Below are 23,480 nucleotides of genomic sequence, written 5' to 3'. Positions count from 1 at the left end.
GAGCATCGGTTCTGTTGAGGAAAACTAAAACACAAGAACGGAGGAGAGGTTCATCACGACGGTATTAGGCTGAGGCGAAACCATTTGCCAACAAAGACATTTCGCACGAACGTGCCACCTGACATTATGGGTCCACGCGCCAGCCGCCCATCAGCGGGAACCCGTCCGTACCGCCTCCGCAACGGTAACGATAGCGGTCGCCTGCTCCCCAGAACGCAAAAACACCCCGCCGCCGCCCCGGGGCCCCTCCAAGGCTCCAACGAACGAACACAGGCCACGGCGCCACCGCCACCCACACCCACCGCCTCACGCACTTCGCCTTCTCCTCGCAGCTCAGCTCCCCTCTCTCCCCCCATTCCGCCGTGCCGTGCCTCTCGCCTCCCGGCACTGCCGATTTATATACCAACCACCGCGCCATGCGCTCCCCACCGCCACCGCCACAGCCACTCCACCCGCACCGAACCAATGGCGGCCGACCCGCCGCCCCCACCTCCTCCGGCGCAGCTCCCGCCTCCTCGCCGCCCGCACAAGCAGCTTCAGCCGCGGGGGTACTGATCGACTCTGATCTCGCGCTGTGCGGCCGTGTGGCGGGGGCCTGATGAGCTGATGTGTAGGTTCCGCTCGCGTCGCGTGTGCAGGTACCAGGTGGAGGTGTTCGCCGCGGCGCTGCGCGGGAACACCATCGCGGTGCTAGACACAGGCTCCGGGAAGACCATGGTCGCCATCATGCTCGCGCGGGAGCACGTCCTCCGTGCGCGCGCTGGGGAGACGCCACGCCGGATCGTGGTGTTCCTCGCGCCCACTGTACATCTCGTCCACCAGGTTGGCCTCCGGTGGCCCGTTTTGTCTTCTCCACGCGGGAATGTGGTGGGTAGAGGCTGTGTTTTTGATGGGGGAAGCGGTGCCTTTCTGTGTTTGTGCTGTAGCAATTCGAGGTGATTCGGGAGTACACAGACCTCGACGCGGTGGAGTGCCATGGGGCATCGGGGGTTGGCGACTGGAACGCCAAGCGCTGGAAGGAAGCAATTGGCAGTAAGGAGGTAAGCGCCAGGGTTCACTGAAGCCTGCCCTATGCTTGACACAGTAATTGAGCAATTGTGATGCACTCTGAGATTTACTACCAACTTACTTGACTAATGGCCTGGAACATCAAGCGTCCTGTAGTGTTGATAACCACTGCCGTCAGTCGTGGTCGTCCTGAGTTGAATGTAGATTGAGGTTATTTTCTTCATAAATGCAGGAGTTCTTGACTAAAATTATTCTTCAATAATAGCTATATACATATGAAATATTCTCCCTGTTTCCGTTGCTATACGGATACTTCTCTACATTCACAAAATCTCATAATCCTTGTAAATATGCCACTGTGATGAACTTATCTGAACTTATATGGCTTTTTAATTTTATTTTCTTCTCTTGGATTTCATAGTCATTCATACGATTGTGAAATATGTAAGCAATGACTCTTTTCCTTTTTTTTCCTCTCAGATTGTTGTTATGACACCACAGATATTATTGGACGCTCTCAGGCATGCTTTTCTAACAATGTGTGTGATGAGCTTGCTAATATTTGATGAATGCCATCGTGCTTGTGGGAACCATCCATACTCAAGAATAATGAAGGTAACACGATTTGAAGATCGTTTCTTTGGTTTGACTTGTATTTCCGATAGGCTTTGTTCCATACTCTCTTGCAGTCTTGTATAGTACATGGATTGCTTAGGCCTTAGGATCACGTTTTCTAAACAAGTGTCATGCAAAAGTTCTAATGTCTCTAACCCGGCTTGTGTTTAAAGGAGTTTTACATTGATTCTGAGTGGAGGCCAGCTATATTTGGAATGACGGCATCTCCAGTTTCTAAAAGGGGTAGGAGTTTCTGTTTATGACATTCATGTGTAATTTCTCTTTTGTCAATCGTTCCAGCAATTATTCTTTATTGCTATTTTAATTATCATGTTGTATGACTGTAATTGTCTTCCTTTTTTTTTGTCATACTCCATGAAAAACTCTTTTTGATAAATTTTATGGTGCATTGATACTCCATTTTGGTGTATAACACTTTTTTTTTCTGATATCGACTCATGTTGTTTTGTGCATCATAAGACAATGCATTTTGGGAGTGTGGTGCTCTCTTGTACTAAATACTAATGCTGCTCTACTTCTCAGAAGTATAAATTTCTAGGTTATCTAGCTTACATGATTTGTTGCAGCTTTAATTTTTTTAATGATTTTGTGCATCTAATTTGATTCTTGGGTGCACATTGCACTTCCTTGTTAATTGTTTTTCATTGTTACTATTCATCCTACTGGAAGCTACATATATGACTAATTTACTGAGTCAAAGTTGTTTCTGATCTATGACTGTTTCATTAGGCATATGTTTTTCTTACTAATTATGGTAGGTTCACATTTTTGGATCCTTAGCTATTATTTGGGTAGGGTCATGCAGAGTGTAGCACAGGAGCCCTATTAGAATATATTGTCACCTTGGATTCACATTCCTACCATTAAATGTGCCATGCTATTCTATTTTGCATTTAGTATTTATTTCTAAAACCTTATATTTTTACAGGGGCTTCTACTATAGAAGATTGTGAAGCACAGATTGCTCAACTTGAGCTAGTATTGAATGCCAAGGTTCTTTCTCTCTTGCTGCCAAAATTTCCTTAAATTTTTTATTGAGTTCTTTTAGGAAACCCAAGTTTGCAGCAGCAAACTGATTTAAATATCTTACACATTATCCCAGGTATATATTGTTGAAGATAGGAATGAACTTGAGAGCTTTTCAACTGGTGCGAAAATTGTGAATAAATACTATGATCCTTACTTATTTGATTTGGATGATCTGGAATCAAAGTTACAGATGCTGTTCGAGGAGGTGATTTAACCAACCAACTATATTTCTTCTGATTCACTAGAAAAATGTGCTTTTTTAGTAGCCACAGTCTCGATACCTAGTATCTTTTTCTGCTTGTACTTACGCATATGTTTATATATCTAAACATTGTACTGTTGGGCAGTTTGATGGTTTGTTGGTTAGTCTACAAGAATCATCTCCTAATAAATTTGAAGACACCGATAGTATATTGGAGATGTCGAGAAAGAGCTTGTCCAGGTACCATGGGAAGATATTGTACGGACTAAATACTCTTGGTCCAATTGTTACCTTGGAGGTATTATTTTATTGAAGCAGCAAGTATTTCTTTTTTTTTTCTGAAGGGTTATAATGTCCATTACATTCTATTTATTGATATTGATTAGTAGCTGCATAAGTTCGTGTGTCCTTAATGACTCCTACATTTCTACACATTTGTTAACTAATGCCATTGACTCTTGCTGAGACAGGGAATATATTGGATTAAGAAATTGGCAAGCATAATTTAATAGGTCACCTTTGTTATAGGAAACACATTTGAGATACCCTTTCTCTTGTCTCACAAAAGAAAAAATGGCTCAACTCAGTGAATACATTTGCCCTCCTTTATGAAAATTTTCTGTTTCTTTCCCTGCCAGTCTTAATAATGTAGCACTTGCACTGCAAACCATATTACAGTACCATACCATTTGTATTAGAAAATATGTGGTCATGATCCTATGTTCCGAACATTCACCTGTAGCTTTCATTTCTTTAGATTGTTTTTTCAGTTTGAAGGATTATGTTCTTCGTTCCTAGAAAATCATACATGTATTTATATAGCAATCTTATTAACCAGAGTAACTAATTGTACAATTTGAATGCTTATATGCTAACTCTTTATTACATTTCTCTGACAGGTGGTGAAAATATATAATGAAAGCATTAATACCGTAGGTGATTCTGAAGATTGTCTATTTTCTAAAGCAAGCCTCAACTTACAGGTGTCCTATTTCAAAGAAGCTTTATTTTTGATTGAAGAATTTTTGCCACAGGGTATGATGCACTATTTTACTTAACTCTTACTATACTGTCACCAGCTTTGAACCTACAGCTTTTATGCATCAATATTTACTTTCTAATTCTTATGGCATCATTCTATAATAGGTTATGGGGAGCTGATGAAATCAGAATCTGGTTCTGCGGAACTAACTAAGAGGGGATATGTTTCTTCTAAAGTGCAGACACTGATCAACATTTTCAAATCATTTGGGTAATACCTTAATCCACTTAAGATGTTTATTTATTCCTTTGTTTAGTCTTCTGTTCGTGCAAACATACATTTACATGTGTTTTCTCCACAGCTCGTCAGAGGAAGTGCTTTGCATGATTTTTGTAGAAAGAATTATGACAGCCAAAGCTGTTGAAAGGTTTATGAGAGGAAATGTGAACTTCTCTCGTTTTTCAATTTCATACTTGACTGGAGGGAGTACATCAAAAGATTCTTTGAGCCCAGCAGTACAGAGATTTACTTTGGATTTGTTCCGAGCTGGGAAGGTATTATGTTTTACATGTGAAATTTGATTGGAATATTCAAATGATATACTAACCCTTATTTCAATTTATAGGTGAATTTGCTTTTTACAACAGATGTCACTGAAGAGGGTATTGATGTACCTAACTGTTCCTGTGTGATACGCTTTGACTTACCCAGAACTGTTTGTAGCTATGTCCAGTCTCGTGGGCGTGCCAGAAGAAGCAGTTCAAGTTATGTTCTTATGATTGAAAGGTACAAAGTTTGCTATATTTAATCAATTTTATTTTGATATGGACTGTTTAACTATAAAAAAGTTTATATGGTCACCAATATTTTGTCCCGTTCCAAGTTACACCTATTCTTAAACCTTTTCTTATATGCTTTGTCTGGAACTTTCAGGGGTAACTTGGTGCAGCAGGAACACATATTTCGTATAATACGAACTGAATACTATGTTAAAACCTTCGCACTGCATAAACAGCCAAATACTCCATCACTTGATTTGCCTCTCCAAGAGAAGTACATGTACCATGTTGAATCAACAGGAGCAACTATCACTGCAGAATGCTGTGTCAATCTAATTTATAAATATTGTGAGAAGCTTCCTAAAGATAGGTATGCTTGTGCTTTTAATCTGCATATGTGTTCGTTGATCTGCATTTCAACATATGTGTGATTGCTATTCTTAAACTTTCAATTGGATTTGTTCCTGCTATGGGTAGTATTTGCATGTGGGCTGAAAAGTTGATCAAACTTAAATGTCACACATAATGGAATAACTACACCTCCTACCCCATGAACTTGCTGTATAAAAACACGATAGCACTCCTCTCCAGGTATTACTTGCCAAAGCCTTGCTTTGAGGTGGGTCTCAAAGATGGGTCATATCAATGTGCCTTGACAATGCCCCCCAATGCTGCATTTCGAAGTATAGTTGGTCCTCCAAGCAGTACATGTAATTTAGCCAAGCAGCTTGTATGCCTCGAGGCATGCAAGAAACTGCACGAGCTGGGAGAACTCGATGATCATCTAGTACCCTTGACTGAAGAGCCTATGGATATCGATACAGACACAACAGATAAAAAATGTGTTTCTGGACCAGGTATGGTTCTAATGTTTTGCAAGTGTTGCTTCGTGCTTACATCAATGTTTCATTGAGAGGAACACCTCTTCATATATTTATCTCTGTTTCAACAATAAAATACTGTACAGTGAGTGAGTCTGTTTATAGTGGTTGTGACTCAGAACGGGCATGAAACTTCTGCATACCAGGATAGAACTTGATGAGCTAGTGGTGGTTGAATCTGTTTGTTGCCTTGCATGCTGCATCATATTTACTTGTACAGAAACTCTCTTCGTATAAGTTGTTATCTTTGTGGACTTGTTTATTAAGAAAATGTCTCATTTGTTATTTTTGACATGGATTGAGCAATGCACTGAATACTTAGTTTACAAATGGAAGTTGACAGTAGCATTCCCATGAAGTATTAGCAACAGCTATGAGTGCTTCTCCTTCCGAAGAAGATTTTATATTTTTTCCATTGCCCTTTCACCATTTTGGCAGGAACAACTAAACGAAAGGAGCTTCATGGAATAATAAATGTTCATGGTCTATCTGGAAACTGGATCCATGAAAGTGAAACTGTCATTCTGAATTCTTACACATTTGATTTTCGTTGTGATCAAGAAGGTGAAACTTTTGCTGGGTTCGTTCTCTTAATGGAATCAGTACTTGATGATGACGTGGCACATTCAGAAATAGATCTCTTCCTTATACCTAATAAAATGGTGTACACCGCCATAACTCCTTGTGGAAAAATTCAACTGAACAAAGAGCAGGTTGTTCAAGAAACCCTGTTGCTAGAATTCTTTTAAGTTTACCAATGGCTTACTTTTCCTAGTTTTCTTCAGCTGCGTAAAGGAAAATTATTCCAAGAATTCTTCTTCAATGGTATATTTGGTAGATTATTTCATGGTTCCCGAACGAGTGGACTGCAAAGGGAATTTATTTTCAGAAAAGGTCATGAAATACAATGGGGCTCAGACAACATGTACTTACTTTTGCCTTTGAGGAACTCTTCACATATACAGCATGATCTGAACATATACTGGGAAGCCGTTGAGTCTTGCTCTGGTGCAGTGGAGCAGTTGAGAAATTTGTATCTAGAAGATGGAAATCTTAACCATGAAAACTTATGTTCACATAAAAGAAGCAACAAGGGAGAAGACATCATTCATCTGGCCAATAAATCTCTTCATTTTTCCACAGTCAAAGATTCAGTTGTGCTGTCTCTTCATACTGGGAGGATCTATTCTGTCCTTGACTTGATTTTAGATACAACTGCAGACGACTCATTCGATGAGATGTATAATGGGAAAGCTTCACCATTTTCTTCATTCGTGGACTATTACCATCAAAAGTAGGTGCTCATTTTTAATTTTCTCAATTCAAGAATTGATCCACTCTGTTATGCTTGCTCACTAATTTCTCTGTTCTCACCTATATGTAGGTATGGTATTGTTATTCAACATCCAGGGCAACCTTTGTTGCTGTTAAAGCAAAGTCACAATGCACACAATTTACTTTTTTCAAAAATGAAATACCAAGGTACTTTAACCTCAATGTAGTAGCATTCTTTCCCTTCTCTGTTGTATAATTTGAGACTAGTAATTGTGTTACTTTGGCTCTGCTTTTACATGACACTATCCAATTTATGGCAGATGGTTCAACTGGCAATCCTCTGCTCGTGGAAAAAGAGCAAATTCATGCCCGAGTCCCACCTGAACTACTCATCCACATTGATGTCACAACTGATATTCTCAAATCATTTTACTTGCTCCCTTCTGTAATGCATCGGGTTCAGTCTTTAATGTTAGCCAGCCAGCTTCGCAGAGACATTAGTTACACTCAACGCATACCAAGTTCTCTGGTTTGTTCTCTCTTATGATATTACGTATTGTTTTATTTGTTAAGGATAGTAATGCTAATGCATATATCAGAAATCTGACTTCTCTTCATGCTAGATTTTGGAAGCTATAACAACTTTAAGGTGCTGCGAGACCTTTTCTCTGGAGCGGTTGGAGTTATTAGGAGACTCAGTACTGAAATATGTAATAGGATGTGACCTGTTCCTAAGATATCCAATGAAACATGAAGGCCATCTCTCTGATATGAGATCCAAGGCGGTATGCAATGCGACACTGCATAAACATGGAATATGCCGATCCCTGCAGGTAGATGTTTTCAAGCCTAAGTCCATTTGTGTGATGTCATTTTGCTGAAGTTCATAATTGGATCTGTCAATATTCTTTACATCATAATTCAACCAGTTTTGTGTGACAGTGACACCAATTATTCCTTGTCATCATTTGACAAAAGTTGACATTTTCCAGAAGGTTTAGTCCAGAAGGAATAAGATGCATGCTATTCATGCTACAATGGATAGACGAATCCAGTTACACTTTTTCCTGTTCTGTGCTACCCATCTGTAGTTTCATATCTTTTTTGAGAATGTGCATAGCATGTGTTTCATTAAGAAGAAGTTAGAAGGTTTACACGCCCAAAATCACATCACGGCGAGGTGCCATGAACGAAGGGGTAGAACACGAACACAAGGCGCCACAGGGTGGTGAAGCACACGCTGTTGTAACTAAGAAACTAAAGGTGCGACCTAAGAGCTTGCGACGTTGAGGGAACCCGTAGTTTCATATAATAAGCCTAATCACTGGTGTCATCTTTTCTTTGAAGTATTTCCTTTTTATTAGTTTTTTTATTTAATGTATATCTATTAATGCTTTCAGGGTTATATACGTGATACTGCATTCGACCCTCGTCGTTGGGTTGCTCCTGGACAGATATCATTGCGCCCTTTTCCTTGTAACTGTGGAATCGAAACTGCATTTGTTCCTTTTACTGGAGAATATATCAGTGATGATCCATCTTTTATTGTGGGAAAACCATGTGACAGAGGCCACAGATGGATGTGCTCAAAAACAGTATCTGATTGTGTTGAAGCACTAGTTGGAGCATATTATGTTGGTGGTGGCATCACTGCTGCAATTTGGGTTATGAGGTGGTTTGGTATTGATGTCAGATGTGATATGGAACTAGTGCAGAAAGCAAAATATAATTCTAATGCATCTCAATTGTGCTATTTATCAAAATTAAAAGTTTTTGAGGAACTGGAAGCAAAACTGAAGTACAACTTCTCGGTGAAAGGCCTTCTGCTTGAAGCCGTATCACATCCATCTCTACAGGAATTAGGAGTTGACTATTGTTACCAGGTCAGTGAAACAGAGTTTTAGTACATTAGATTATTGCATTTAAGGCACGTTGATATACATATCTTAATTTCTGATTTGTAACAGCGGCTGGAATTTCTTGGTGATTCTGTGCTGGATCTATTAATCACACAACATCTCTATGCTACCCACACTGATGTTGATCCTGGAGAATTAACAGACTTGCGTTCAGCTTTGGTTAGTAATGAGAATTTTGCACAAGCAGTTGTAAGAAACAATATTCATAGTCATCTACAGCATGGATCTGGAATACTTTTGGAGCAAGTAACAGAATATGTCAGGTCCAGTTTGGAGTACCATGGTAAAGAGAATGAATTCGTTCAACAAGCTACATTTAAAGCACCTAAGGTTAGAAAACTTAGTTCTACTTCTGTTTGTGGCTTAACAGCTTATTTTACTTTATTGTCTTTTTATATCTTTGAGGGAATAACATGGAGCTCTCCTTCATATTCCCAATTAATAATTGTGCTTTCATTGTTTGTGCAATGTTTATCTCTTTTACTCAGCAAAGTAGAACTTTCCAAGGCCAACAGTATGGACACAAATTAGAAAGCTAATTTTAATTTCCTTGAACAGGTTCTTGGAGACATCATGGAAAGTATTACTGGTGCAATATTTATAGATGTAAATTTTAACGTTGATCTGGTTTGGAAGATTGTTGAACCGTTACTTTCTCCAATGATTACCCCTGATAAGCTTGCATTGCCACCTTATCGGGAGTTGCTGGAGTTATGTAGTCACCTTGGTTGCTTCATAAAGTCAAAATGTACTAGTAAAGGAGAAGAATTAATTATAGAGATGACGGTGCAGCTGCGAGATGAACTGCTGATAGCACAAGGACATGACAGAAATAGGAAAAGTGCAAAGGCAAAGGCAGCAGCCCGAATTTTGGTCGACCTGAAGGTATATCTTTTCAAATAGAAACAAAAATATCAAGAAATTGTCTAGTTCAAGGGGTTGGGCAGGTCCATTGTGATGCTAATGGGTAACCCAACTACACACCTTGGGTGTAACTTTCTATTCTATTGTAATGGTTGCTTTGGCAGTAGATGCTACTCCTTCCTGTCGGAAATCCATGATGGTTCCATCCGGTGGCTTGAACTATAGGCAAAATTTGCCTCTCGAGTGTCATGTATTTTCAGAAGGATGGAGTATGTTTTGTTGACTATTCTAGAACTGGTTTTAATTTTTGTTCTGAATGCAGAAACGGGGTCTTTCTCTTAAACAATGTTTCTCTAAGGCTAAGCAATTGGATATTGTCTCTTCAGAACTGCAATCAGAATTGATAAGTGTAAGCTTCTAGAGAGTTTTCCACAAAATGGCACATCAAAGTAGTGAACTCAATTCTGATGCTCTGAGTAATGAATATTATCGCATCTATGTAGTTGGAATCACGATATGATTGTCCTGACGTGAATGGCAGTCTTAGCCTAGAAGGTCTTTCCTCGGTGAGAGCAGCAGGTAATGCCCTGTTTTGGTTATTACTCCCTCTGTTCCAAATTATAGTTCACTTTAGTTTTATACTTTTATGTCCTAAGTTAAACTTTTCTAACTTTGACCAAGTTTATAGAAAAATACATGAACATTACAACATCAAGTTAGTTTCATTAAATTTTCCATGAAATATATTTTCATAGTACATTTACTTGAACTTGAGGTGTTGATATATTTTTATTAAAACTTCTTCAAAGTTAGGGAAGTTTGAATTAGGACAAAGCTAGAGTGAACTATGATTTGGAATGAATGGAGTATATGGTACTCACTGGCCAGGCTATCAAATAGGAAATATTAGTCATTAGATTTTTTTTGAAGCAAATTAGTAATTAGATTTATTCTGTATAGTTCTAGCAGCCACAAAATACTTAGCAGTACTCAGATGCCATGGCCTTTCATATGCTTTCAGTTGTTCTTCCTCTCAAAATGGATAAAGGTGGACCTCGGACTGCACTTTTTAGGCTATGCAAGAGATTGCAGTGGCCAATTCCAGAATTTGAATTTGTGGAACAAAGGTTCAGGTATGTCAAATAATACCCAAACATTATTTTTCTTGTAAAAGAATGTGAAACTTCATTCACAAGAGCTTTGATGATTCTTATTCATTTGGTCTTCAGGAACTTTTTTTTATCTTTCTATGTCTTTTACATTTAAGAATCATGGTTCAAACAAGACTACCTTCAGAAAATCAGCTGGTTTAGTGTTCATATATATGATGCTAGTTTTTTTTTAATTCATGAAGCCTAAACAATCATCTGCAAAATTATATATCTGATCAACAATTTTTTCTGGATGAATATTTTCTCTTAGATGATTTAAGCAACATTTGGTTTATTTTTAACAGTGTTTGTTTTATTTTATTTTTGCTGCAACAGGACTCCTATTGTTCTGGATGGGGTTACAACCACAAACTTCAATAGCTTCGTTTCAACTATTACCTTGCACATACCTGATGTGACTGTCATTACACTTCAAGGTGAGCGCCGGACTGACAAGAAGAGTTCTCAGGATTCAGCGTCTCTGGTAATGCTTCAGAAACTTGAAGAACTCAAGGTCTGCATATGCAAGCAGACACAGCAAAGCAACATGGATAATAATACCAGTTAATGGGCAACACTGATTAATGTGGGAGGGTATTATCTCCCTCAGCTCCCAATGTGATTTGTGTTGAAGATGTTTATGAGACTCGATGTGATAAGTGACTATAGGATCGCGTTAAAGTACTTGCTGGTACAGTGGTATAGTGTTTCATTGCCTTAGCAGCAATATCTGGACACTTGGGTTCAAGCTAGAGCTCTACAGATATTGGGAGCGGCATAAGAGCTTTTCTGTCTTCTCAAAGCTTATACAAACTACGGTTCATTTGATAGGACAAGCAAAACATTTTGCATTGCTACGATTTGGACCCACGTGTCATATATGACGTATGGTGAAAAATTCCACCCCAAAACCCGTGCCCAGAAATCACAAAATGTCGACCTCACAATCCCATGCCAGCCAAATTGGGCCGACTGAGCAACATCCAATCGTGTACACAGCTCTTCATGTCAAATTGCCAATTTCACCACAGGAAAACATAAAAGCAAAACACTCTGCTACCAGCCTATGATCACCAGTTCATCACAAGCACACCACGTTGTCCGTTCAAAGCCTAACTAAATGGCATCATTTACAGAGCGTCCTCTTGTGATCTGATCACCTACCAAAGCGCGACGATGGTGTCTTGCCGGCCCTGTCGAGCAACCCTGCCATGACCACCTTCTTCTTGCACTCCTCCTCCGTGGCGCACAGCTCCGCCACGGCCTTGTCGCCCGCGGCCACCCCCACCGGGTGACGGAAGCGCCGGCTACTAGTACCGACGGTAACGCCAGCGACGCCGCCGCTGCTCAGCTGGGCCTTGGCGCTGGCACCGGCAGCCCAGGACCGGACGAAGCGCGCGCCGTACAGGCACGAGCATAGGAAGAACACGGCGGCGACGCGGCCGAGGAGCACGATCACGCCCAGCGTCGTCGCCGCCGTCCACAGGCCGCCGCTGCTGGAGCAGTCGCCGGGCTGACGAAGCGAGTGGCGCTGGCGCCTCGACGACGGCGCTCGCCAGGTGCGGCTGGCACCAGCGGCGGGCCCGTCGGTTGGTCTAGGGCTCGGCGCCTGGTGGCTCGTCGTCGTCTCCGGCCGAGAACGAGCATGCGCCGTGGTACATCCGGTGCTCGCAGTCGCAGCAGTGTTCGAGGCTTGCGGTGGTTGTCGGCTGCCGCTCGCCGCGTCGTCGTCTACCGTTGGCCGCCGTGGCCTGCGGTTGCGGCTTTGCTTCTTGGCGTCGCCGTAACTGCTCATCTGCGGAGTGCGCCATGGCATGATGGCAATGAGTGTTTAAGCGATGGCATGGACCGTTAGAGAATATATTGATGCATCCACTGAATTGTGTGTCCCAAATATAAGTCATTCTTGAGAAGTCAATTTTTTTTAACTTTCATCAACTATATATAAAAAAATATTAATATCTATAATACATTTTAGTATCATTAGATAGATCATTAAATATACTTTTCATAATAAACTTATTTGGGGATATAAGTGTTGCAAATATTTTCTACAAATCTAATTAAAGTTGAGAAAATTTAACATATATGCATCCCATAACGACCTCTGATACAAGACGGTGGGTGTAAAGCACTAGTTGTGTGGTTGCTTTGCTGCCTACGGGCAGTCTCAATGTTAGAAACTATATATAGTTTTTATACTTATTAATTTTTATAGATACTATATATAAAAACTATAGACGCGGATTCAGTAACGTTGTTCAAGGAAGTCACGACGTAACTTTCGCTTGTAAATCCACCATTCAAGAGAGATCCAATGGTTCACAATGCTTGCAAGCAATCCAGGTATATAATCTCTATTTCTATTGTGAAGGGAAGCGAAGGGAAGAGTCGTCCATGGAGGCACAGGAGCTAGTACGGAGGAGTTCTCCTAACCGCCCCAACTGATGCTGCTGGAGAAGCGTCAGTCGGCTCTGGGACAAGATCTCCGCTCCCCATTCTCTTCCTTGCACTCTGCACCGGCTCCGCCATGCGCCCATGCTGCTGCACGCGGAGCAGCTCGTTGCCGCCGCCACTCAACATCTCTGTCCGGTCGTTGTCGCCGTCTCCATCGTCTTCTCAGCCACGGTGTTCTTCAACCTGGCCATCTTCTCGCTAAACTTTCTTCTCGCTCAACTTTCTGGTCGCATGTGGGCGAGCTGCTTCAACCTGGCCATCTTCGCGCTCAACTTTCTGGTCGCATGCGGACGAGCTGCCGGTGGAGCAAGGCTGCTGCTCCTCCCAACCGCGGGAGCCGGAGCAGCGCCTGCTGTCTCTGCAATGAAATCCCCCCTCATGAGTCAGGACATCTCCGTTTGGACCGTGCTGGCCCTTGCCATGTCATTCAATATCGCACGCTGATGGGCGGTGGCGGCGTGCGCGGTTGAGTCCGTATCCTACGCGCTCACGGCTCACCGAGATCGTGTTGGCCGCCTCTCGTCACGCCGCCCTACGCCCCGGCCGCGCACACCTGCGGTGCTGGCCGTGAGCTCACCGCGCCGCCCTCTGTCCCGGCCGCACTCTGCGCATGCCGGTCGCAAGCTCGCCGTGTCAGTATCCTTGTCGACCGCTCTATTGTCGTGCCGCCCTCCACCTCGGCCTCGCACGCTCCCCGCGCTGGGAGCGAGGGCAGCGAGCTCGCCTCGTCACTCTCCGCGCTGGCCTCCGCACAGTCTGCTGCACTCGCTTGCTGCACTCGTCGGTTGTCGCACCGCCCTCCACGGCGCTCCGCCCCAGTTTTGCACACACTCGCGGTGCTGGCCGAGAGCACATCGCGCCGCCCTCTGTGCCAGCAGCTCTCTGCGCACACTCGGCAAAGCTGACCCCAAGCTCTCCGCGTCGGCCTCTTGTTTGTCATGCCGCCTTCTACATCGGTCGTGCTGGGTGCGAGCTCGCCGACGGCCCTATGCTCTTGCCTGCGTCCTCTCATCGCTGTAGTTTCTCGCGTGTTGTGCCGAGCAGCAGCGGCAGCCCGCTGCACAAAGGAGTTGAGGCGTCCTGCCCTGTCGTCCTCGGTCCTCCGCCGTCCCAGTGCTCCTGCGCCTTGCCGTGCGGCGGCGAATGCTTCTGCTCCCTTCTCTGCTCCGGCTTGCCTCCCGCACGTGATGTTGTTTTTGCTTTGAATAGATAAAAGCCCTTGGATCGGTGTTGGACGCACAGGATGAAACGAAAGTTACGTCGTGACTTGACGAAGGAAAGTCACTCAATCCGCGTCCAAAAACTATAGTCTCAATGGAGGGTTTCTACAGAATAATTTTTATTCAATCATATTTATTCTCTCTATTTTCAACCAATCATATCACTTTATGTCTTGGATCTAATGTAAATGGTTTATAACTTAGATCCGGTTTCTAAAAACTATAATAATTTTTAAGAGTGCTCTAATGGTGTAAATGCAATGACGTCAGCGAGTGTCAAACCCCTTCGTACAGCCACAGAGCCCACACCCGCTTGTACCATTGCTAGTAGATTAGACACATCTATGTGCAAAATCTCAAAGCTAAGGCCTTGTTTAGATGCACTCAAAAACCCAAAACTTTACAAGATTTCACATCACATCGAATCTTGCGACACATGCATGGAGTATTAAATATAGATAAAAATAAAAACTAATTACGCAGTTTGTCTGTAAATTGCGAGACGAATCTTTTAAGCCTAGTTACTCCATAATTGGACAATGTTTGTCAAATAAAAACGAAAGTGCTACAGTGCCAAAATTCAAAAAGTTTTTGCATCTAAACAAGCCCTAAATCGATATAGAAGTACTAATATGGCAGTCATAACCAGCTACTACAAGAGATCAACGACAGATTTTAGGGGGTGTTTGGTTGGGGTTGTTAAAGTTTAACAAGTGCTATAGTATTTTTATTTTATTTGACAATTAGTGTCCAATCATGGACTAATTAGGTTTAAAAAATTCATCTCACAAATTACACTCTAGCCATATTTTTAGTTTCATAAATAATCTACATTTAGTACTTCATACATATATCTAAACATTCGATGTGACGGACGATAAACTTTACCGCTGGAAACCAAACAGGCCATTATTAGCTTAATACTACATGACAAACAGAGTAAAAGCTATTGTAATAGCTATAGTATAGTAGTCAGTCTATAATAATATGTTATAATTAGATCATTGGAGAGGTTATCGATTAATAAGAGCACTCTCAACACAGAAACTATCATAATTTCTATATACATTAATTATGGTGTCACCTAAGCATTTCGCTGATGTGACAAGGTAGTTATTGAAGAGAGAGAGCAAAAATCATAAAAAAATGTGTCTAAGTTAGAAACCATGTCTACACGAGATCCAAGAAATGAAGTGATATGATTGGTTGAGAATAGAGAGAATGAATGTGATTGGATAAAAAATTATTGTATACTCCCTCCGTCCTAAAAAGAGTGTCGTTTTAGGTTTTCGTGCCACAAGTTTGACTCGATTTGTAGAAAATATGTGCAATATTTGTGTCTTGAAATAAATTTGTTAAAAAACTAGACTTAAAGATCTTTTCAATGATACTAATTATGTACTATAAATATTAATATTTTTTACTATGTATTTAGTTAAAGTTATTTTTTGGAAAGCGCAAACGACACTTATTTTGGGACGGAGGGAGTAGAAACTATCTATTGGTAGCATAGTTTCTATACATAGTGTCTATAGAAATTAATATGTATACAAATTATATGTAGTTTCTAACATTGGGAGTGCCCTGATATGCTACTTCTTTTGTCCCTGAAAGCTTTAACTTCTAGAATCCGTGTCAGTCAAATTTTTTTAACTTTGACCAACTTTATAGAAAAAAAAACATCAATAACTATGATATCAAATGAGTATCTTATGAAATATATTTTATGATAAATCTAATGATATTAATTTGGTACTATAAATTTCAATATTTTTTCTATAAATTTGGTTAAAGTTTTAGAAGTTTGACTTAGAACAACTCTCGAAATTGCAGCTTTTATGGACGGAGGAGTATATACTACTAGTACTAGTGGTATGGACAACCTTATAGATAGCTAGCTAGCGAACTTGAAGAAGAAGGGAAGCACTGCATCTGCAGATTAAACTAGTTGACTTTCCCTTGCCAAACTTCTAAAGGGGCAGGCCCCAGGCAAGAACGAGATGCTTTACAACAGAGAATGCTTGGTCCGGTAGTTTGGTCGCGCGCCACGAACGGCGGCCAAGCATCATGGCGTGAAAATGACATGCATGCATGATTAATTCTAACCAGAACAATTTTAGTATTGCGTTGCTTGCTGCTGTCGCCCAAGAAAAAGCTTGAATTGAAAAACCTGGTCTGGCCGCGTACATACATAATTAATTCTATGGCTGCTTAGCGGCAATTTAAGAGTACGGACGTAGCTTAAATCAGAGTATTCGTGGATTAAGGTCTCTCTCTATCTATTGGACAGTCGACGAAGAACTTGACTTTCCGATGCGTTGCCCGCCCCTAGCCGTTTCCATCGCCCATCACTATCAATAGGTGAACCCGCGAGGCTGAAGTAAAACACTAAAACCCAATATTAATCACCTTCTCCGCCATTGTCATGGCTCTCCTTTTTCTCTGCATTGTGCTCTTTCTCACGTCCATCTACTGGTGCATTCCTTATCCTCTCCGTGGTTAGGAGTTGGAGCTGGGCGGATCTAGGATTGGGATAAAAAAGGTGGCTAAATAGTGAAAGTTTAGGGCTAGAGCTAGAGAGTAATAGTAATTTGAGGTTAAGTACCATTGACTCAAAGGCATAAATCAAGGGGGGCTGCAGCCCGGGCAGCCCACGCCCCGTGAATCTACTCCTGGAGCTACTGTAGGAGCCACTACGTGAAAAATGGTTTGTAGGACTTCCACTGTAAGGACAGCTGGTGATGCAACCGCCAGTGGGTTTTTCATCAACACTAGGCTTCGTGATCACTAGCCGCCCTTACAAATCTCACAGTAAGGGCGGCTGGTAACACGAGCCGCCCTTACCGTGGGATTTGTAAGGGTGGATGGTGATCCAGGCGCCCTTACAAACTAATTTCTAAAGGGCGACTGGTGATTCGCCGTCCTTACAAATCGCGGCTGTATATATGACTGTAGCCTTCTTCCTCCTCGGGTCACTCACTCCAACCCGAGGAGATAAGGTTGGGAGGCCTAAGGCACCTCCTAAAAATTGCTCTAGTGACATACATTATCTTCTGGCGACATACATTCTGTTATGTTAGATTTAGATATTGAGTGCGATAATATAGATGATCAAATAGGGGCTTTCAGAGCAGAAGAATTAGCTCGGGCTGCTATTGCTGAAGCACAATATAAAGCTTACTTAGAAAAACAGAAAGATAAAACTGCTCCTCGAAATGATGACGAGTTACAGGATCTTTCCCTAGGGGTAATACTAAATAGTCATAGAAATATTGACACTAATACCTATGTGGGTGGGGAGGATGGTAATATTAGTGAGCCAGAAAGGGGGGGAGCTATGGGTGAAGGTATATCATGAAAGTTATGTTTTGGAATGTTAGGGGTTTAGGGAAGTCTTACAGGAGATCCTTGGTGAAAAATCATGTGATTCAGGAGGATTTAGATGCTGTTGCTTTACAAGAGACTATCAAGAGTGACTTTGTTGATTGGGAGTTGAAAGAGATGGCTGGCAATAAAGATTTTGTGTGGAGCTGGATCCCTGCCAAGGGGCACTCAGGGGGCTTGTTGACAGGGGTTAAGACAGATATTTTGGAAATAGAGGAAACTGTCCTGGAGGATTGTTTCATATCTATCCTGGTAAGACATAGAGTTACTAATGTCAGATACTGGATAGTGAATGTGTATGGTTCTGCACAGCATGTGCAATCCCCTGGTTTTATTCAGGATCTTTCCTCCTTTTGTAGAAGGGAGACTTTACCTATCCTTATGGGCGGTGATTTCAACTTGATTAGGTGTAATGGAGATAGGAACCAAGGTCAGGGGGAGCAAAAACTAATGGATCTTTTCAATGGTTTTATCAGCGAATTCCAATTGAGGGAGATTTTTATTAGTGGATCTCGGTTTACATGGTCTAATAAACAGAAAAATCCAATTATGGTAAAACTGGATAGAGTTCTTGCTTCGGAAGAGTGGGAATCTAAGTTCCCTACTTGTTTTGCTTGGACGAAAGCTAGGATTGGCTCAGATCATTGTCCAATCATTTTAAATTCTGGGGAGAATGGTCAGCTCCGACCTAGATACTTCTTTTTTGAAGATGCATGGTTTCAGGGAGAGAACTTTTACCAAGTGATTCAAGATAAATGGCTTCAATTTAAAATGGACAATAAAGGAGCGAGCTACTCTCTGGATATCTGGCATGGATGTATGCAGAATTTGAGGAAGTATCTAAGAGGCTGGAACCTTAAGTCGATGGGGGACCAAAGAAATGTTAAAACTGATCTGACTAAAAGGATTCAGGATTTAGATTCCATAGCTGAAACTAGGCTTCTATCTATCTTAGAGTGGGAGGAAAGAATAGATTTAGAGGATAAGTTGGAAAAGATAGCTATTAGTGAAAATTTGTACTGGAAACAGAGAGCTGGGACTAAATGGGTGCTTCAGGGAGATACTAATTCTCATTTCTATCATCAGTTTGCCAATGGGAGGCGTAGGAAAAATACTATTACTATTATGACCTCAGATGATGGGGAGATTAGAGGTCAGCAAGAGATTATTGTTCACATTGTTGAGTTTTACAAGAAGCTTTTTGGCCCCAATGAAGAGAGTGGATTGGTTTTGGGAGGAAATTTTTGGCCTGAATGTTACAAGTTGTCTGAGAATATGAAAAGAGATCTAGTGAAAGATTTCGAGTTTGAGGAAGTTAAGCAGGTGATTATGAGTCTGAAGGAGAATTCAGCACCTGGACCAAACGGTTTTGGGCCAGGTTTCTTTAAAAAATGCTGGGAGGTGTATAAGCAGGACCTTTACTCCATGTTTCAAGATTTTCATAAGGGAGATTTGGACATAAAAAGGTTAAATTTTGGGGTGATTACTCTTGTTCCTAAACTGAAAGAGGCAAATACCATAAAGCAATACAGACCTATTTGCCTTTTAAATGTGGATTATAAATGCTTCACTAAGTTGCTAACTAACAGGCTAGTCCCTGTGGCTCAAAAAATCATTGGTGAAAATCAGACTGGGTTTATTAAAGGGAGAAACATTCTGGAGGGAGTACTAGTACTACATGAAGTTCTGCATGAACTTAGGAGATCCAAAAAACAAGGTTTAGTGCTCAAAATTGACTTTGAGAAAGCCTATGACAGGGTGAATTGGAACTTCCTTGAGCAAGTTATGAAGGGAAAAGGTTTCCCAGTCCAGTGGATTACTTGGGTTATGAGCACAGTGAGGGGGGGGGGGGAAGGTTTGTATTAATGTGAATGGGGAAAGGAGTAAGTTCTTTAGCACTCACAGAGGCTTAAGACAGGGGGACCCTCTTTCCCCTTTGCTTTTTAATCTTGTGGCTGATGCCTTAGGTGTCATGCTTCAGAAGGCAATCAACAAAGGGCACATCAAGGGGGTTCTAAGTGATTTGGTCCCTGGGGGTATATCTCATATTCAATATGCAGATGATACGGTTATCATGATTGATGGTTCGGACAGATCTATAATTAATCTGAAACTCATCTTGTATTGTTTTGAATGGCTTACTGGGCTAAAGATTAATTTTCATAAGAGTGAAGTTTATGTTTTTGGAGTGGAACAAAGGGAGAAAGAAAGGATGGCCAACATGCTAAACTGTAGTTTAGGAGAGCTGCCTCTTAAGTATTTGGGTATTCCTATTAGTGATAAGCATCTTCATATGGGAGCTTTCTCACCTATTCCTGAGAAAATGCTTAAAAGATTAGATCCTTGGAGAGGTAAACATTTGACTTCTAGGGGGAGGCAAATTCTTACAAATACCTGTCTGTCCAGTATTCCTTTATATTGCATGGGGTTTTATTGGTTACATGATGGGGTACATAAGAAAATGGATAGTATTAGAGCCAATTTCCTGTGGCAAGGTACTGAACAGAAATTTAAATATCATATGGCCAAATGGGAGATGGTGAGTAGGCCTAAAGACTTGGGAGGTCTGGGTATTATCAATACTAGGCTCATGAATGACTGTTTGCTAGTAAAATGGATTTGGAGAATCCTTCAGGAACCGGAGTCTCTCTGGTTTAAGATCCTAAGGGCTAAATATCTTGATGGATGCTCTTTCTTTGCATCAAAAACTAAAGGGAGCTCTCAATTTTGGCAAGGCTTGCACAAAATCAAACATCTTTTTAATTGGGGGGCTATTTTCAAAGTGGGAAATGGAGACAACTGTAGGTTTTGGCAGGACTGTTGGCTTTTGAATGTTCCTCTAAAAATTGCGTTCGATGATTTGTATAAGATGGCAAGGGATCCCTATGTGTCAGTATCAGAGTGTTGGGAGGGGGGAGATTGGTATGTTGACTTTAAGAGATCCCTTTCTGTTAGTGAGTTGGAGAATTGGAGGTTACTTTTAACCCTCTTGCGGGATATTTCTTTAGATCCTGAAATTAAAGACTCTGTGGGATGGGCGTTAGATAAGAAAGGGTTGTATAGTACCAAATCTCTCTACAAATTCTTGTCTATTGGGGGCTTCCCTAGTAGGATGGCTGGGCACATTTGGAAGTGCAAAATTTCTTTGAAGATTAAATTCTTTTTGTGGCAGGTGTTTAACAACAAATTGCCAGTGGGAGCGAGCTTGAGTAAACGAGGCTGGAAAGGGAGTGGAAAATGTTCCTTGAGTGATGATTTGGAAACAATTGATCATATCTTTTTCAGTTGCTTCTTAGCCCGTTTTTGCTGGAGCTCTCTTAAGGAGGCTTTTCACTGGGGTGATATGCCGAGATCAATAAAATCTTTAACTGAGACTTGGATGTGGGTGAAAGGCCCTTTACCGAAGAGGTTGATCATGTTTACATTTGCAGGTTTTTCGTGGGCTTTGTGGACAACCAGGAACAAGATGGCAATTGAGCAAAAGTTTCCAAAGTCGCCCTCTGACATCATGTATCTTGCCTTATCCTATCTGCAGAAGTGGGCCGTACTGCTGAAGGAGGAAGACCGGGAGCGTATGGAGGCAATCCGAATCGCGATTATGGACTGGATGAAGATGTTTAAGCCTAATGTGGTTGCTATCTCAGATGTGGTGGAGATTTGATTGTCTTAGCTGGATTAGGCTTTACATCTTGGCTGTGTTCTTTGTGTTGAACCTGTTTTACAGGCTTGTATCGATACGCTATGCTTTGTAAAAAGCAGAGGGTAATCCTCTTTTCAAAAAAAAAAATTGCTCTAGTGAGGGAGGGAGGTTTTGGTCGAAAAAACTATGATGGGGAGCTTGGATAAGGTAAGAAAATGCTATTCTAACACTTCAATTAAAGTTTTATTGGTTGGTTAGTGAGTAATTTGAGTTTTGCTTTTCTCTCTCTTCCATAGTACTTGAGCTTTGTACAGAGCAAATTAGACCTTTGTTCTTAAGCTATTAGTTGAAATTAGTTAGAGATTTGAGCTAGCCTTACCAAATGGCACCGCTCCAAGTATGGAGCGTGAGGGAGCAGGACCAATGGGAAGTGGAAGCTAGAGCGGAGTTAGGAGCGGTGCCAAAGGGATCCATAGATTGGTGGAGAGGAGAAACGAAAAATATAATGGAGCATGGAATAGCTAGAACACGGAAATGATCCATCAGTATCTATTTATTGCCATTGCCGTTTCATCACTACTTCTGCTCCAATGCTATATAGGCCTTCTTGTTTAGTTTCCAAAAAATTTTCAAAATTTTCTATCACATCGAATCTTTGTACACATGCATAGAGCATTAAATATAGACAAAAATAAAAACTAATTACACAGTTTGCCTGAACCTAATTACTCTGTAATTGGATAATAAATATCATATACAAACGAAATTGCTACCGTAGCTAAAGGTAAAAAAATTTGTGAACTGAAGAAGGGCATAGATTATTCCGCGCTTGTGTCGCGTGAAAACAGTGACAACAGTGACGCGCGGCAGTCGGCAGAGAGAGAAAGAAAGAGGCCGGCGGCGGGCGACGGCGTTGGTGGGTCAATCACGCAGCGGCTGGCGCCCATGTATGTATGGCCACGACGCCGCGCGGCGGTCGCGATCGATCCCGTTAAACCACCCACCTACTCGATCACCACTAGTGACACAGCAGGTTACGCGCCAAAGGATATATATATATGATGCATCATATATATACCCAGTCGACGTCAAAGTTGAGCACTAATAACTTACTGACAGTAAAGTAGTTAGTAAGCACACAATCGATATCATCGATCGAGCAAACAGTAGAGTAGTCGTGATCTATCACGCCCATGACGCGATCAATTAATCGACCTCCACTCCAGTCCACCATCGGTGGGATCAGACGACGTACCTTGGCCGGCACTGGCACTGGCACTGGCACTGGCAGTAGGGCGGTGCTGTCCCCGGAGACGACGGACGCGAGCGCCTTCTTGAACTGCAGCGACGTCGTGAGCAGCAGCAACAACCGCCTCCCGCCGCACCTCCTCTGCCTCTTCCTCTTCTCGCTGCTGTCGTCGCCGCCGCCCGCGTCCCCCTTGCCGCTCCTCCGAAACCACGGCGGCCACGCCAGCCACGACGACAGCCTGAGCCTGAACCTGAGCCTGCGGCGCCGTCTCTTCTTCGCCTGCGCGGCGCCGGGCTTATTGTTGGGACGAAGACCCGCGGAGCCGGCGCCCCAGAGGCAGCAGAACGCCGGCAGGCACGAGCACCGTTGCCTGCCGGAATCGTCGGCGGCGCCGGCTCCTCCATCCTCGTTGAGCACAGGCATGGTCGTCGTCCCCGCCGCTAGCTAGCTAGAGCATGCCGGCGGGGACGACGGCCGGCGCCGTGGAGACTGGAGACATGTCGCTGCCCTGCCGCGAGAGTAATAATCAGAGGTTTTTTGGAAGCTTCTTGTGCTCTTGTAATCTTACTTAGCTTGGCGGCTTGAATTGACTGGACAAAGAATTTCAGCTACGCTAGGTCTAGGTATGTGTGAGCTACTGAGCTGATCGATCGGATTTGGAAGAGGAGCGAGATCAGCTTTAATTTCTATAGGAGTTGAGGAGGCCGTTGCTTCGGGGATCATGATGGCAACGAACTTGTAAGCTTGTCAACTCTTAGTTTCTTAAATAAATTTTCTGCAGGGGCTGCGGCCCCTCCAGTTTAT

At 42.2% G+C, this 23,480-nt stretch overlaps 2 protein-coding genes across 2 annotated transcripts; one reads left to right on the top strand and one right to left on the bottom strand.

The window, feature by feature from the left end:
* Positions 15–11,528, top strand: LOC8067129 (endoribonuclease Dicer homolog 3b). The gene is made up of 26 exons (XM_021457606.1): positions 15–548; positions 639–822; positions 927–1,040; positions 1,489–1,623; positions 1,797–1,866; positions 2,573–2,637; positions 2,747–2,878; positions 3,021–3,173; positions 3,775–3,910; positions 4,022–4,127; positions 4,219–4,411; positions 4,483–4,643; positions 4,791–5,006; positions 5,228–5,493; positions 5,956–6,230; positions 6,303–6,811; positions 6,902–6,999; positions 7,113–7,321; positions 7,416–7,625; positions 8,193–8,675; positions 8,760–9,041; positions 9,270–9,596; positions 9,898–9,984; positions 10,079–10,154; positions 10,597–10,708; positions 11,063–11,528. Exons 1-26 carry the CDS (start codon positions 127–129, stop codon positions 11,292–11,294), a joined length of 5,253 nt encoding a protein of 1,750 aa, XP_021313281.1. The 5' UTR covers positions 15–126; the 3' UTR covers positions 11,295–11,528.
* Positions 11,400–23,480, bottom strand: LOC8067394. Its single transcript, XM_002464418.2, has 2 exons — positions 22,683–23,480; positions 11,400–12,521 (listed from the first exon to the last, which is right to left on the bottom strand). Exons 1-2 carry the CDS (start codon positions 23,097–23,099, stop codon positions 11,883–11,885), a joined length of 1,056 nt encoding a protein of 351 aa, XP_002464463.2. The 5' UTR covers positions 23,100–23,480; the 3' UTR covers positions 11,400–11,882.

The sequence above is a fragment of the Sorghum bicolor genome, chromosome 1 (assembly GCF_000003195.3).
Source record: "Sorghum bicolor cultivar BTx623 chromosome 1, Sorghum_bicolor_NCBIv3, whole genome shotgun sequence".
Classification (NCBI taxonomy): Eukaryota; Viridiplantae; Streptophyta; class Magnoliopsida; order Poales; family Poaceae; genus Sorghum; species Sorghum bicolor.
The sequence above is the reverse complement of the archived record's forward strand: the minus strand, read 5'-3'. Positions and strand labels throughout refer to the sequence as shown.